Source organism: Enhydra lutris, unplaced genomic scaffold, assembly GCF_002288905.1.
Source record: "Enhydra lutris kenyoni isolate GAN:26980312 unplaced genomic scaffold, ASM228890v2 scaffoldscaffold77, whole genome shotgun sequence".
NCBI classification, from domain to species: domain Eukaryota; kingdom Metazoa; phylum Chordata; class Mammalia; order Carnivora; family Mustelidae; genus Enhydra; species Enhydra lutris.
In genome coordinates, this window is record NW_019154161.1 from 1,591,097 (window position 1) to 1,606,662 (window position 15,566).

The 15,566-nt window shown below is 49.0% G+C and overlaps 1 protein-coding gene across 1 annotated transcript; it reads left to right on the forward strand.

The window, feature by feature from the left end:
* Positions 1-10,811: 10,811 nt before the first annotated feature.
* LOC111160640 (kallikrein related peptidase 12) lies at positions 10,812-15,098 on the forward strand. The gene is made up of 6 exons (XM_022523868.1): positions 10,812-10,904; positions 11,080-11,135; positions 11,585-11,744; positions 12,720-12,979; positions 13,897-14,030; positions 14,943-15,098. The coding sequence occupies exons 1-6, from the start codon at positions 10,876-10,878 to the stop codon at positions 15,096-15,098; spliced, it is 795 nt and encodes a 264-aa protein (XP_022379576.1). The 5' UTR covers positions 10,812-10,875.
* The last annotated feature ends 468 nt before the right edge of the window (positions 15,099-15,566 follow it).

Sequence of the window (15,566 nt, forward strand, 5' to 3'; positions counted from 1 at the left end):
ATAAAGGATAAGGAATGTTGGGTAGGGAGAGTGAATGGAGTTATTTTATTTTCTATGTAAATTCCATGCCCGGCATGACGCTTGCAATCATGACCCTGAGATCAAGTCACATGCTCTACCGACTGAGCCAGCCAGATGCCCCAGAATTGCTATTTTAAATAGGTTGGTCTGGGGAAGAGACCTTAGGTGGTGACATTAAAAAACAAAAAATAAAACAAACAAACAAAAACACTGGAAAGATAAAGGGAGAGAGCCAAGTGCACATCTGGGGAGCAGCACCCCATGCAGAGAATACACATGCAAAGGCCCTGAGGCAGGAGCCGGCCTGGCACATCTGATGGTTGGGACGATGGTGAAGAGGTTGATGTGGAGGTGACTGCGCTTCAGGAGCTCAGGCAGGAGGTGAAGTTTCTTGGACCAGGTGATGTTCTCAGGGGAGTTAAGGGGGGCAGATTCTGGATCTTCTTGAAGAGATTGTTGGACAGTGCTGACATCAGATGAGGAATGTGAGAGAAAAGACAGCCAAGGAAACCTCAATGCTTCAGCCTGAGCAACCGCATACTAAATGGAGCTGCCGTTTACTGAAACTGGGGAAATTTCGTTAGGAAGAGATGCAGAGAAATACTGGGAGTTTTTGTTTTGAACTATTTATCAGTCAAGTGGCAATAAACTCTGCCCTCGAGGCGCCTCGGTGGCTCAGTCCTTAATCGGCTGCCATCGGCTCAGGTCATGATCCTGGGGTCCTGGGATGAAGCCCCACATAGGGCTGCCTGCACCCGGAAAGCCTGCTTCTCCCTCTCCCACTCCCCCTGCTTGTGTTCCCTCTCTTGCTGTGCCTGTCTCTGTCAAATAAATAAATAAAATCTTAAAAATAAATAAATAAATAAATAAGCAAACAAACTCTGCCCTCAGGGGATTTACAGAAAAATAAATAAATAAAAACTAAACTAAATAACTGCGAATTGTGATGATTTCTATGTGATAATAAATTTATCCATGAAGGATCTAAAGGGGTTTCGTGTTAGACAATTAGAGGGTAGGCTGTTTCTCACAGGAAGTCAGTGAGGGCTTCTCGGAGGAGGGGGCATTTGGCTGAAGACCTAAAAAAGTGAGAGGGATCCACTTGTGCAAAGAACAGAAGTAATCTCTCTAAAGGAGGAAGCCATCATCCTTCGGTGTCCACAGCCCTCAGTTCCTATAGGGGAAACTGTAGTTTAGTGTTTAAAAGCACACACACAGGCTGGGGACTCCTGGCTGGCTCAGTTCGTTGAGCATGAGATTCTTATCTTGGGGTTGTGAGTTCAAGCCCCACACCGGATGTAGAGATTACTTAAAAATAAATTAAAAATAAATAAATAAATAAAAGCACAGAGAGTGGAGTCTGAAGGATCTGGTTTTGGATGGAAGAAACTAGCTTTTGGGGAGTCTCTGTTTCCTTCTCTGGTACTAACAGGACCTACTGCTCAGGGATGTTAGGAGGATGATTGGCATTTAAAGCCTGCCCACATCAACTTCTCATTCCGTGGGAAAGCAGCATGAAGTAGCAGCTGGAACAGAGTTTCTGAGGCCAGGCTGCCTGGGTGTGAACTCCAGCTCTGCCACTTACTTAACCCCGTGACTTACTTTCTCCATGCCTCAGTTTTCCTATCACTCAAATGGGTATAACACTGGTACTTAACACCAAATTGCATAAAGACCCAAAAGCTAAGGGTCAAACCATAAAGCTAATGGAAGATAATGGAAGAGAACATTTTTGTGCTTCAGGGGTGAGGAAAGACTTTAAAAGTTCAGATGGACTAATCATAAGGCAAAAATTGTTTAATTTGATGAAGGATTTTCTGTTCAACAAAAGACAACAAGGACAAAGTAAATCAATGGGTGGAGATACTTGCAAAGTGTAATACTGACCTGGCATTGGTATCTAAAATGTGCAAGGATGGTGCCTGGGTGGCTCAGTTGGTTAAGCAACTGTCTTCAGCTCAGGTCATAATCCTGGAGTTCCAGGATCCAGTCCCGCATCAGGCTCCCTGCTCAGTGGGGAGTCTGATGATCCCTCTGACCCTCCCTCCTCCCATGCTCTCTCTATCTCTCTCATTCTCTCTCTCAAATAAATAAATAAAATCTTTAAATAAAATAAAATGTACAAGGAAATCCTGCACATAAACAAGAAGGACACTCAAGGCTGTGAATGGATTTGGAGAGGAAACAAACAGGAAGGTAAGATGAAAGGTGTACGTACTCGTTAGTCATCTAAGAAATACAAAAGCAAGTAACAATCCCTTTATGTTTATTAGATGGATTAGAAATCTTTAAAGTGAAGTAACTCATGTATTGGCAGGGATGCAGAAACAATACTTGAGCGCACAGCTGGTATGAACAGACATTGTCCAGTTATCTTGGAAGGCAATTTGGCAATCCTTGGCTGAATTAGGTCTATGTACACCCTAGGACCCAGAAGTGCCACTCCTGAGGTCTATCCTAGGGCAATGATCATGGAGATCACAAAGAGGCAAGCATGAAGTGTCTGTCACTCATCTCTTTGTTGTGCTGGGAATTAGAGGAAAACTGAGCACCCACTCATGGTGGGATGGGGAGGGGGGTAGATGTCAGGAGAAGGTGGAGAGCCCTATGGATGGCCATGACACAGCACTTGCAAGCAACAGATTAGATGCACATGTGATCGGAATCTTAAAGGTACAGTGCTTGGTACCAATCAATGGTGAAAATTAAAAAGACTGACAATATTAAGTGTTGGCAAAGATGTGGGGCACTGGAAGGCTTATACGCTATTGGTGGCAATGCAAAGTGGGATAACCACTTCCGAAAACATTGGGCAATTTCTTATAGAGTTAAACATACACATCATATGAATCCTGCAGTGCCACTCCTAGGTGTTTGGCTAAGAGAAATGAAAACATATGCCCACACAATGATGTGTACATGCATGTTTACATCAACATTACTTGGAATAACCCAGAAACTGGAAGCAACCCAGATATCCAACAACTGGTGAATGGATGTGGGCTGTTGTACATCAGCACCGTGGGATACTGCACAGCAATAAAAAGCAATGAACTCTTGTCAGGAAAATGCAAAAACATGGGTGATTCTGATATGCATTATATTAGTGAGAGAAGCCAAACATTTATGTGATGGTCTGAAAAAGGCAAAACCATAGTGGCAGAATGTAGATCAGTGGTAGCCTGGGGATAGAAGAGGGAGGGAGAGCTTTTGCAGAAGGAGTGCAGGGCAGCCTAAGGATGGGCAGGAAGGTGAGAGGTACTGTTCTATGTTTTGATTATCGTGGAGGTTGCCTGATAGTGTCCAGTTTCTGAAATTCATCAAATGGAACGCCTCATATGAATGGATTTTAATTTATGTAAATAATGCCTTCTTTAAAAATGAAAACAAAAGCATAGTTCTGAACTTAAAAATGAAAACCTGTATACCACAATACTGCGGACATAAATTCATACTACACAGAACTCTACACAGCACTTTGCACATAAAATATAGTTGGTAAGAATGCATGCTAATAGAAAAAATATACAACACCGTGAATGTATTAAGTGCTACTAAACTATGCACCTTAAATGGTGAACTTTACTTACGTGTATTTAACTTTACCTTTTTAATTTTTAAAAATGTAAAATTTTATGTGACTCACATCATAGTGTTTAAAAAGCTGTGCAGTAAAAAACCCAAGAGCAGAAAGTACACATTAATTAAGGGTATGTAACAAAGGATACATAGTATGTATACTATATATACTATGTATCTTTAACAAAGGATATACACAAAGAATGTATACCATACATACTATGTATCCTTTGTTACATTACTATGTAATACACAGTATGTGTAGTATACATACTATGTATCAAAGGATACATAGCAACAAAGATAAGAGCAAAGATACAGTAATAAGAAACAATAGCAAAGGATAGTAACAAAGACAGCAGCAGTGATGTAGTTTTAGAATACAGGGGAGGTTCAGTGGGGTGCAGTCTGGAGCCGACCACCAGGAAAGAATTCTTGAGACATCCTTGGTGCAAAATGGTGGTTTATTAAAGCCTGGGACAGGACCCGTGGGCAAAGAGCTGCTGCACTGGGGTTGTGAGGGGTGGCAGGTTATGTACGGTGGGGTTGGGGGAGGTAAGGAAAAAGGGAGGTTTCAAAAGAACTTTCATTGCTAAAGAGGACCTACAAGATACAGGGAGACCTCGAGGCCCTGTCAAGGTCTTTCCCTCTAGCAAGGTATTAATTAACATTTAGTTGGGAGATTCCTAAAGAAGGTCACATATGTCCCACCGAGGAGTGGGGGTGGGGGAAGGTTGCCGGTTGTCAGCCTGTGCTTTGTCCTGAGCCGGCCTTCTGTTCCCTCATCAGCAGGAACACACAGTACCAAAGAAACAGCAAAGACACACAATGGTGAGGACAATAGCAGAAGGGGAAGGAGACAAAGGGAATAAGGGAATAAGGAAAACAAAGAGGGACTTGCACATATCACTCACAACAATGTGCCACCAGCGAATTCCTCTCTCCACACCCGAGGCTTTAGATCTAAATATATTCTTTTTTTAAATAGCACCTACGTAGTGAGAGGGGTTTTGGGAGGACTAATTGCATTAATATGTGATAAGCACACAGAGCACCTGGCACTGAGCGAGTGATTACTGAGCGGTGCTCCCATTAGAGCGGTCATTGTTCTCATGGACAAAATTGTTATGATGATTTGTCTCCAAGGCCCCCGAGCCAGAGCAGCCAGCCTTGGAAGACTTGGGAGCAGCCAGCTGGGGATTTGGGAAAACGGGAGGAGGCCGCCCCAATCTTTCCTGCGGAACAAAAAATAATGACATACCTGAGTTGGAGATTCTGCCTGCCAACAACACCTTCATTCGGGAAGGCTAGCCAGGTGGCCAGGCTTCTCACGCGCCCCTCCGCCTCCCTCCCTCTCCTGGGATTTTGCACCCACTTGCTCTCCTCTTCCTGTTTTTGCTCAGGGGAATTTTAATAACAATGGGATCCTGCGTGGGAGGGATTAGGAAAACTGGTGGTTGTTGAGGGAGGGACTAGAAAAGTCTTTTGGAAAAGACTGGAGAAGGGACTGAAATCCTGGAGAAAAGGAGTGTGTCAGAGGCATAACCACGCTTCCCAGCATTGGCCTGGCATGCCAAGCCCTTGGTTTTGTGGGTTTTTTTTTCCCTCCCAAGGTGCCAGGTGGGAAAACGTCAGCTCCTAGACTAGACTTAGGCTCTCTTAGACAAGGCCCCTCTTGTCTGAAGGGTCCAGGCCAAGCTCAGCCACTTCCCCTACTGGGAGTCCTTTTATGAGGGGCTGGGCTGGACTTTCGAGCCTAATAGAGATATTGGTCTCATACCTAATCCCAGTGTGTGGGGGTGGGGTTCTCCAACACCATCAAGCAGTTGTCCCACAATTCATGGTAACTACACTATCTACCAGGAGGTAGTGTCAGATTGCATGTGTAGGTGACGGGCTCAGTCCGGCAAGACTGCCCACGCCCCTTGCCTTCAGATGCCAGTCTCAAATCCAAGTTCTTTACCTGTCCTGGCCAAGTGCTATACAGACTGGAGGGTTCCACGACCTCCTCCTTGGGTTTAATTAATTTGCCAGAGCGCCTCACAGAACTCAGAGAAATATTTTACTGACTTGATTATTGGTTTACTGTAGAAGGATGAAACTCAGAGCATCCAGGCGGAAAGAGATGCGTAGGGCAAGATCTGTCAAGGAGCTTCCTTGACCTGTCTGGTGCGCCATTCTCTCCACACCTTCAACCACCTGAAAGCTCTCTGCAGCCTCCTCCTTTTGGGTGTTTGCGGGGGCATCCCTGCATAGGCACATTAATTAACTCATTGTCTATTGGTGATGAGTCCACCTGCAGCCCCCATCCCCTCTCATTCTTAGGCACATTCACATGACAAAAGACACTTTTTTTTCTTTCTTAGGAAATTCCAAGAGTTTTGGACTTTGCTGGGAATGAGGACTTAGACCAAAAACATACTTTAAAAAAAAAAAGATTTTATTTATCTATTTGACAGAGAGAGAGAGAGAGAGAGATCACAAGCACGCAGAGAGGCAGGCAGAGAGAGCGGAGAAACAGGTTCCCCACTAAGCAGAGAGCCCAATGAGGGACTCAGTCCCAGGACCCTGAGATCATGACCTGAGCCAAACACAGAGGCTTAACCCACTGAGCCACCCAGGCGCCCCCAAAAATGTACTTCTTACCCTGAATCACATTATCACAGGGGCAATGAGCATACAAACCCAAGCTTCCATTCTAACAGATTCAATGACAAGACAAAAGAAGCAGACAGACTGTGGGTGGGTAGACAGGGAGGGAGGCCCAGATCAGGATTTTTGGAGGAGAGATAGTGAAGGATAATGTTGTAGGCACCCCACAGAAAGAGGATGGACTCCTCCATCTGAAGTTTAGCCCACATGTCAAGACTGACATGCCCCACACACACCACAGGGTCCCTCCTGACTCTGTGGGGTGACCACAGTTGGCACTGTGAACAGGCATCTAGATGACCACCACAGGGTCTTTCTCATCGTGCTGTCCTGCTCACTGGCCCTGTTGTCTGCTGGCAAACATGCATTTGGAGTCATGCTGCTTGGCACTACATTTGCTGAGATCTGCGTCTGCTGTAGACATAACTGACCCAAGTCAGAAGCTTCCATAGTTGGCCTTCAAGAACAGAGGTATGAGGCTGGGGGCTTCCATCAGGTGGCCCTGGGTAGCATGTCTATGCCCAGACCTATCTGTGTGCCTCTTCCCAGCTCAGGAGTTCTGGGCTGGGGGTTGGGGGGTGCGGGGAGGGACCTGAAAGTTACAACCCTCTAATCACACTGTTGGTTCTCTTGGCAACTAGACTGCTTTTTTCTCCAAGAGTCACCAAAGCAGCATAAATTCTGGTAGGGTTAAAAGAGGATTTCGACTCAGGTCACGATCTCAGGGTCTTGAGATGGAGCCCTGGCAGGCTCTGGGCTCAGCGTGGAGACTGCTAATGTCTTTCCCTCCCCCTGCCATGCAAGACACCAAAGGCTGCAGAGGGCCAGACCTCTGGATGCAGATTTTGGGGCCAGGAGCCAGGGAGCAGTTAGTGGCAGTGGCAGTGTTGGGATGGGATGTCTCAGAAGAAGGGACACTGAATCCTAGGGAGAATCAGTGTCCCAAGGATCCAGAGCAGAGGACCGGATGAGTGGTAGGGATACAAGATGGAGTGAGTAGGGTCTGAGAACAGGTTGGTGGGACAGTTGGGGAGCTGTTGGATGCACAGACCTGAAGCCGGGAGAGACTAAGAACCACCCCACCCCAGGTGACATGTGAAACTGTCCTGTGTATGCAGTCAATGCCAAGAAGAAGGCTTAGGATGGGCCCTGGGAACGCCCTTGTTTGTAAAGTCACTGGGGGAGGAAAAAAGGCCTATTCATAACTGAGAGGCAAAAAGTGGGAGGGAAACCAGAAATGCATGAAGGAGGAAGGAGCAGGCCACGTGGAAGGCTGCCTGAAGGCTGAGTAAGGTGAAGACCAGGAGACCACGGGATTGCCCAACATGGAAGTCTCCAGAGACCCAAAAAGACCACAAGCCATGGGCGCAAACGGTGAGTAGATTTCCATGGATAAGTTTGGCTGGAAAGGATGGAAGAGAAAGGAGGGCAGGCTCTGAGAGGGGTGGGGGCTACTGGTTTTTATGTGACTCTGTGGTCCCAGTGTCACCCAGTAGAAAGGCACACAGGGCATCTCGAAATGTTTGTTGAGTGAATGCATGAGTGAATGAATGGGACAGAGAAATAGGAGAGAGAGAGGTATAGAGATAGAGACAGAAGACAAAGTACAGCACCAAGCCATAACTGAGAAAAAAAAGTTCTTCACATCTGAGAACAAAAGATTCTGTCATGTAAGTCAGCTTTGAAAATTCCTTCTCCAGAAAGAAAATGGGAAGGGTTATTTTGAGACTGTCTCCAGTTAATGTACCTGATATCCTCACCCATGTTTTGTTGCCTTGTTTGACAATCCCAAGAGGAAGTGGTGTGTGGACAGGGAGCTGCCTCGCAGCCCCATCTTTCAGATGAACAAACTGAGGTCGAGCCAAAGCCTGATGGTCCCCCAGTGAACCATGGCATGAACTGAAGTTTCAGCCCAGTCTGTAGGATTCCAAAAGCTATCCTACTTTGGAAACTGTAGGAACATTCCTACATTCCTCTCTTCACCCCTGTACTTAGTCAGTGAGCCGTTCATCTGTCCATCCACATCTCTGGACAATGATTAATGATACAGGCTCTGGAGACAGCCTGTTTGAGTTCAAACTCTGGCTCTGGCACTTACCAGCTGCGTGACTGTGGGCGAGTGATTTTAATCTAGTCCTGCCTCAGGTTCCACATGGTGATGGTCTCCATGCTGTGGGCCCTCGCCCCAGGTGTCAGCATAGCTGAGTCCTCTCTTGGGAACAGGCTGCATTTCAAGCTTACAATGATGCCCGGGAGTCAAGTACGGAGCTCAGCACTTGAGAGCTCTGGGGGGCTTCCCAGGGAAGGTGGCGAAGGTGCTCGGAGCTTGCGCTGAGCCCGGGAGGTGTGAGCGTGAGGCTGTGAGCCAGTCCATGCCCTCTTGAAGCCTCCAGCTACAAAAGAAGGGATTGACTTTCTCCAGAAGCCACAAGCTGCAACTGTGTGTCAAAAGAGAACCACTAAGTAGCCACTCCCCACTCCCTAGAGCCCCGACACCACCAACCTGCCTTTTATCCTGGTGAATGTGCCTGTTCTGGACATTTCACATCCATGGGATCATACAAGATGTGGCCTTTGTGACTGACCTCTTTCACCGGGTACACGGTTTTCAAAGTTCATCCACATTGTGGCAGTTATCAGTGCTTCACTCCTTTTTCCAGCTGAATAATATCCCCTGGTCCGGAAAGACCACATTTTTTTTTTAAGATTTTTTATTTATTTATTTGACAGACAGAGATTACAAGTAGGCAGAGAGGCAGCCAGAGAAAGAGGGGGAAGCAGGCTCCCCGCTGAGCAGAGAGCCTGATGTGGGGCTCTCGATCCCAGGACCTGAGATCATGACCTGAGGCTTTAACCCACTGATCCACCCAGACGCCCCCGGAAAGACCACATTTTGTTTACCATTCATCATGGGATAGACATCAGCCTAATGGGTATGGAGTCTCTTCTGGGGGGGGAAGAAAATGTCCTGGAATTAGATTGTGGTGATGTTGGCACAGTGTGTCGAATGCGCTGGAATTCACTGAGTTGTGAACTTGAAAATGGTTCAAGTGCTAAGTTTTATGTTATGTGAGTTTTACTTTAAAAAAGTAGAGGCTCGGGGTGCCTGGGTGGCTCAGGGGGTTAAGCCTCTGTCTTCCGCCCAGGTCATGATCTCAAGGTCCTGGGATCAAGTCCCTCAACGGGTTCCCTGCTCAGCGGGAAGCCTGCTTCTCCCTCTCCCACTCCCCCTGCTTGTGTTCCCTCTCCCGCTGAGTCTTTCTCTGTCAAATAAATAAATAAAATCTTAAAAAAAAAAAAAAGTAGAGGCAGAAAGAGAAGATGAGAAAGTGGGGGAGAGAAAGAGTAAGAGGGAGATATCTGTATGGGAGCCATAGGTTTGGGGTTTTTTGCCAATATTTTATTTTATAGATTTCTTATTATTTGTAAGTAATTTCTATACCCAACGTGGGGTTTGAACTTCGAACCCTAAGATCAAGAGTTGGCATGCTCTACTGACTGAGCCAGTCAGGCGCCCCTGCCAGTATTTTAAAATCAGGAAATGTCTTACCATAAATTTAAATTTCCAGCTTCTCTTGAAACCTGGCAGTGCTGGTGTGTGTCCAGAGGGTAGCTCCGGACTGGAGCTGCGGGTGAATTTTATTACATGTAAATTGCATTTCAGTAAACGCACAGAGCCCCAGAAATCCAGAAGTAGAGAGGGTTTGAGTTAGGCGGTGTCTCAAAGCAAATCAAAAGCAGAAGACAGCACAGATTGTCTTGTCCCTGGTTCTCCCTAGGTCCCCTGTCCCTTTTTTTCTCAGTGGAAGCCTTCATGCAGAAAAAAAAAAACCAAACAAACAAACAAACAAAAACCAGAAACTTTCATGGAATGAGATAAACCGACCCCACACAGATAGTGGGATTCTCTGCAGGCAACAGGGTGGACTGTGTTGAGAAAATTCAATTAGAATCAACTCCAGTTTGGAAACCTCTTCAGTCTCTTCCTGATCACCGATTTTGAAATCTCTTCCTTCTCTTCTCTATCTGGTCTCTCTCTGTTCTTGCTTTCCCTGTCTCTCCGTTCCAGGGTTCTGAGCTCTTAGCCACTCACCCTCCTGCGTATTCCCTGCACCAGGTGGGGAGGGGCCTGGGTGTTGGCACCCCACCCCCCCTGAGCCTTCCTCACCGGGAATGGGGATTTCTGAACCCAGCTCCCAGATCACCTTGAGTCATGGGTGCTGGCTTGGACAGGAGGGGAGAAGAAGTGGGGTCGGGTCCCCCCCCAACAACCATCCTGGTCCCTTACCCTGCTCCCCTCCATTTAGTTTTAAAGCTCAATTAGGTGCCATTAGCTGAGAAGCATTTCTATAGGATTAGAGGGTGCCCCACCCCATGTCTTCCTGGTCCCCTTCCCTCAACCCGGAAATTGCATGGGCTGGGACAAAGAGAGTTAAAAGCTGTGTCAGCTGCCGGTCTGGGACAGACAGACAGAAGGAGGGGGACAGGTGGGGCAGCATGACAGCTGGCTGAGAAGCCAGGTGGACAGTGGGAGAGTTGACCGGCAGCGTGGCAGGTGGATGACAGGACGGGCAGGTAGTGGACAGACAGCAGAGACAGACAGGCTGAAACTGTGACAGCCACATGGAGGACTCAGTATGCAGAGGGACAAGGTGAGGAGGGGGCAGGTGGTCACCAACGGGGTGACACCCAAGATAGACAGAGAGGGGGATAGGCAGGCATCCTGTCCTCTTGGCATTTTGCTGGTGGGAGGGGTGGGCAAAGCATGGGGTGGGTTGACAGGGACAGGGACAGGGCCATCTCTGAGTTTCCGCCCACATTTCCCAGGACCTGGAGGCGGGCCATCCTGGGTTCCAGCATCCTACTGCTCCTTTCTGTTACTGGTGAGTTCCCCAGGGGGACAGGGGCCCCATCTCCCCGTCCAGGTCTGGTCCCCCCCAACCTGGCACAGAGGAGGGCAGGGGGCTACCTCTGTGCCTCCTATCAACTCCAGTTTTCCAGGTCCTGTCACCACTATCTTTTGATCTGTCTCTCCTGTGTCTTCCTGTCACTATGCTTCTGTCCTTTTTCTCTCTGTGTATCTCTGTCTCTGTCTTCCTCTTAACTTTAAGTAACTCTCTTTTTCTCTTTCTCTTCCTTTCTGTGTCTCTGGGCATTGTTGGGTCTTTTCATATTTGTCACTGGGTCTGTGTCTCCCTGTCCCTAACTCCCTCAGGGGCTCTGTCTTTCTCTCACCTCTCTGTGTCTTCATCTCTGCATCTCTCTTCCTATCTCTGACTCCCAATCTCTAGATCTCTGACCCCATCTCTCTGGTCCACACCCCTGTCCTTAGGGCTCAGTCAACCGGCCAAAGAGAAGATTACCGAAGGCAAGGAGTGTGCCCGTCACTCGCAGCCTTGGCAGGTGGGGCTGTTTGAGAGCACCAACCTGCGCTGTGGGGGGGTCCTCATTGATCGCAGGTGGGTCCTCACAGCGGCTCACTGCAGTGGCAGGTAAGCTCCTGTCTGGGTGGTCCCTTCCAGGGGTAGGCAAAGGAAGGATGGTGGGAAGGGGAGCTCTCAGGGTTGGGATCAGAAGGGAGAGCCAAAGAGTAAGGAGATGGTCCTGGAACAAGAAGGTCTGAGGTCAGACAAAGGGTAGGACTTACACAACAATGGGCCTGTGTTGGGCTAGGCGGGGTGGGTGGGTGGAGGGCAGGAAGGGTCCTGGAACCTACCCACCCACAGACTCCCATTCCCGTGTGTTCCCTTTCCTTTCTAGATAACCTCTGTCACCATCCCAGCCATGCCCAGTCTGGGCAACCTCTCTGGGCCTCAGTGGTCCCATCTGTAAATGAGGGGATTGGGCTTTCTAGGTCTGAAACTCTGAGGTTTTTTCTTTTTTTTTTTTTAAGATTTTATTTATTTATTTGACAGAGAGAGAGATCACAAGTAGGCAGAGAGGCAGGCAGAGAGAGAGAAAGGGAAGCAGGCTCCCCGCTGAGCAGAGACCCCCCCCCCATGTGGGACTTGATCCCAGGACCCTGAGATCATGACATGAGCCGAAGGCAGAGGCTTAACCCACTGAACCACGCAGGCGCCCCTGAGGTTTTTTCAAAAGGGAAGTCTCAGACATGAAGAGATGGATTGATTCGGAGACAGAACAGAGAGAGTTCACTCGTTACGCCCTCGCTCCTTCAGCTGACGTTGCTGACAGCCCAGGCAGCCTCTGGGTGGTGGGAACAGAGCAGTGAGCATGACAGTTGGATGTCTCTGCCTCAGCTAAGAGAATCAGGAAGGGGCAGAGAGGCACGGGCTCGGGGAGCACAAGTAGGCAAATGGGAAATGGAAAGATGGTGATAGAGGTGGGAGATAGGGCAAGCTTGTGAGAGAGTAAGGACAGACACTGAGGGGCAGAGCCGTGGAGAGAGGTTGGAGGGCCTGGGCGCCAGGGTCAGCCCACCCTCACTGAGCCATCTTGACCCCCAGCAGGTACTGGGTGCGCCTGGGGGAGCACAGCCTCAGCAGGCTGGACTGGACGGAGCAGATACGGCGCAGCGGCTTCTCCATGACCCACCCTGGCTACCAGGGAGCCCAGCATAACCATGACAATGACCTCCGGCTCCTGCGACTGGGCACCCCCGTCCGCTTGACTCGCAGTGTCCAGCCTCTGCCCCTGCCAACCACCTGTGCAGCGGCTGGCACCAAGTGCCAGATCTCAGGATGGGGCATCACCAATCAACCATGGAGTAAGGGGGCATCAGGGTCAGGGCTCAGGATGGGCAAAGTCTGGGGTGTAGGGCCTCATGCCACTTCAGCAGAAGGATGCATTAGGGTCAAACATGAGGATTGTGGTTTGGGATCAGAGATCATGGTGCACCAGGGATCCTGGGAGTCAAAATGGTTAAGGGGTTGGGTATACAGTCAGAAGTCATGGGTCGGGATGTGGCTGGAGGCCAGAGTGATGGCAGGGGTCATCAGACTGGAGCAAAAGACATTTATAAATAAGATCTTGGGGTCATGGGTCATGGACTCTAGTGTTAGAGGTCACTGTAGAGTTGAGGACTTGGGATCCAGATGTTGCACAAGCTGGCCATAATCTGAGGGTGGAAACTGGGATTCAATTGGGGATCACTGGCCTGGGATTGGAAGCCCTAGAGGTTAGGGGTCATGAGGTCTAGGGTCAAATAAACAGGGATCATAAGTCACTTTGGAGCTGGGACCAATGGCTTATTGCTTGAGTTTGGAAGTTTAAGAGAAGACAAGAAATGCGGGGTCTGGACACAGAGAGGGAACATGAGGTTAAGCTGGGATCTAAAGATAACAAGATTGAAGGTAAAAGGTCACAACATCTGGAATTTAAGAAGAAAAGTGGGTCTGGATTCGTTGCTTCTGAGGTTGGAGAGACAAAGGGTGTCTTGAATTAAGGCACTCAGAGTCATAGGTTAAAGGTCGGGAGACTGGGTCAATGAACAGGGGCAAGGGTCAATATCAAATGAAGTCATAAATCTGAAATTTAGATATTTGCAGATTGTAGTGGGGGGGGGGGGCGGTTCACAGGAAAAGGGCAGGGTATAGACTCATATTTGGCTTTCTTGAGTAGAGGGAGGTGGCCCCCAAGTGGAGAACTTTGGGAAACCCTATGGGTTCTATCTTCCACCCCCAGACCCATTCCCGGACCTGCTCCAATGCCTGAATGTCTCCATCGTTTCCAGTGCGACCTGCCGGACTGTGTTCCCTGGGAGAATCACGGACAACATGGTGTGTGCCATAGGCACGGAAGGGGCAGACGCCTGCCAGGTGAGTGAATGTAGGCAATGCGTGGTCACTCAAGGGAGGACGTTTGGGACAGAGCAGGGAGGATGGGGGGCAGACAGAGGTTGTCAGAAAGGGGAGGCGCAGGTTAAGGCAGGGAGAGCAAGGAGATGGAGGTCGGAGAGGAGGGGTGGGTGGTGGAAAACAGAGGGAGGGAGGGAACAGAGAAGGAAAGATGGGAGGGGCACAGGAGAGGGAGAGGAAGAGAAGACGAGGGAAGGCCAAAAGGTGGCAGGGACTTGGAAGTGAGGTGTGTAACCAGTTGTCTCTCCCCATACCGTCCTCCAACTGATGTTGGCCCAGGCGGAAGTGAGAGGATCTAGGATGGAGGCAGGAAAGGAGACTGGTGGATTCTTCTGCGCTCGAATTCTGCTACCTTGCTCCCTAGGGTCCTCCAGGTTGGAGGCTGCCCCACCCTACTGGCTAAAGCTCCAGCCTTTGTGCCTGAGAGAACATTTATAGCTCCTGACTTCCTTTGCTGGGATTGGTCACTGCTGGCGGTACTCTTTCCCTCATTGGTCAGGACCCCAGCCAGTCGTCCTCTACAGAACTCCTGTTCCTCACCTCCTTTGCTGGGATTGGTCACTGAAGATAGTGTCTTCACTCATTGGCCAGAGCTCTAGCCATTGTCCTTGAGAGACCCCCTCCGCCACCTTCTATGGAGTCCTGCTTTCCCTGGGCTTGGCCACCTGGGGATGGTGTGCAGTGCGTTCTTCCCGGTTGCTCAGTCATTGTTGTGGGGGGAAGACGGGGAGCACAGCAGTGCTCTTCTCTGCTAACCAGCCTTGGAACCTCTGTCTTCAAGGCCTGGAAATGGGTGTGGGGATCGGGGAAAGGACAATGGGCACAGGATTTCTCCCTTATTCATTCGGTGTTTCTTCTCTTTCTGCATTCTAGGGTGACTCTGGAGGCCCCCTGGTGTGCGGGGGAGTCCTTCAGGGTCTGGTGTCCTGGGGGACTGTGGAGCCTTGTGGGCAAAAAGGCATCCCAGGGGTCTACACCAATATTTGCAAATATGTGGACTGGATCCGGATGGTCCTGAGGAACAACTAACCTGCCTCCATCTCCACCGCTCAGCTTGGGGGCCACACTGACTGATCCTCAGAGCACCAATGCCGCCTCCGTTATCATACCTGGCTCCCACTTTTCTTGGGCTGAGGATCTTCTTCCAAGAACAACTCCAGCCAGCCCTTCTAAGTCCCATGGTTGGGGGAGGAAGGAATTTAATTTTTCCTGGAATAAATGTAACTATTGCTCTGTCTTGTCTCTTGGATATCCCCCTGCTGGTGGACACAGGAGGGAGGCTCATGGGTTCCCCTGCCCACAGGTGTAGGAATAGAGACCACAGGATGAGAATTTTCCCTTAGGGGTCACACAGGAATGGAGTAGAAAAGGTTACTTATAACAAAAATAGGTCCCATTTTTTTCTCCAACCAGCGGTTTGGGAACAGTGTCCATGAAGGTCCCAAGGGGGGAAATTATTGGTCCCAAAATACCAAATGAAAATTGCAAAATAAAAAT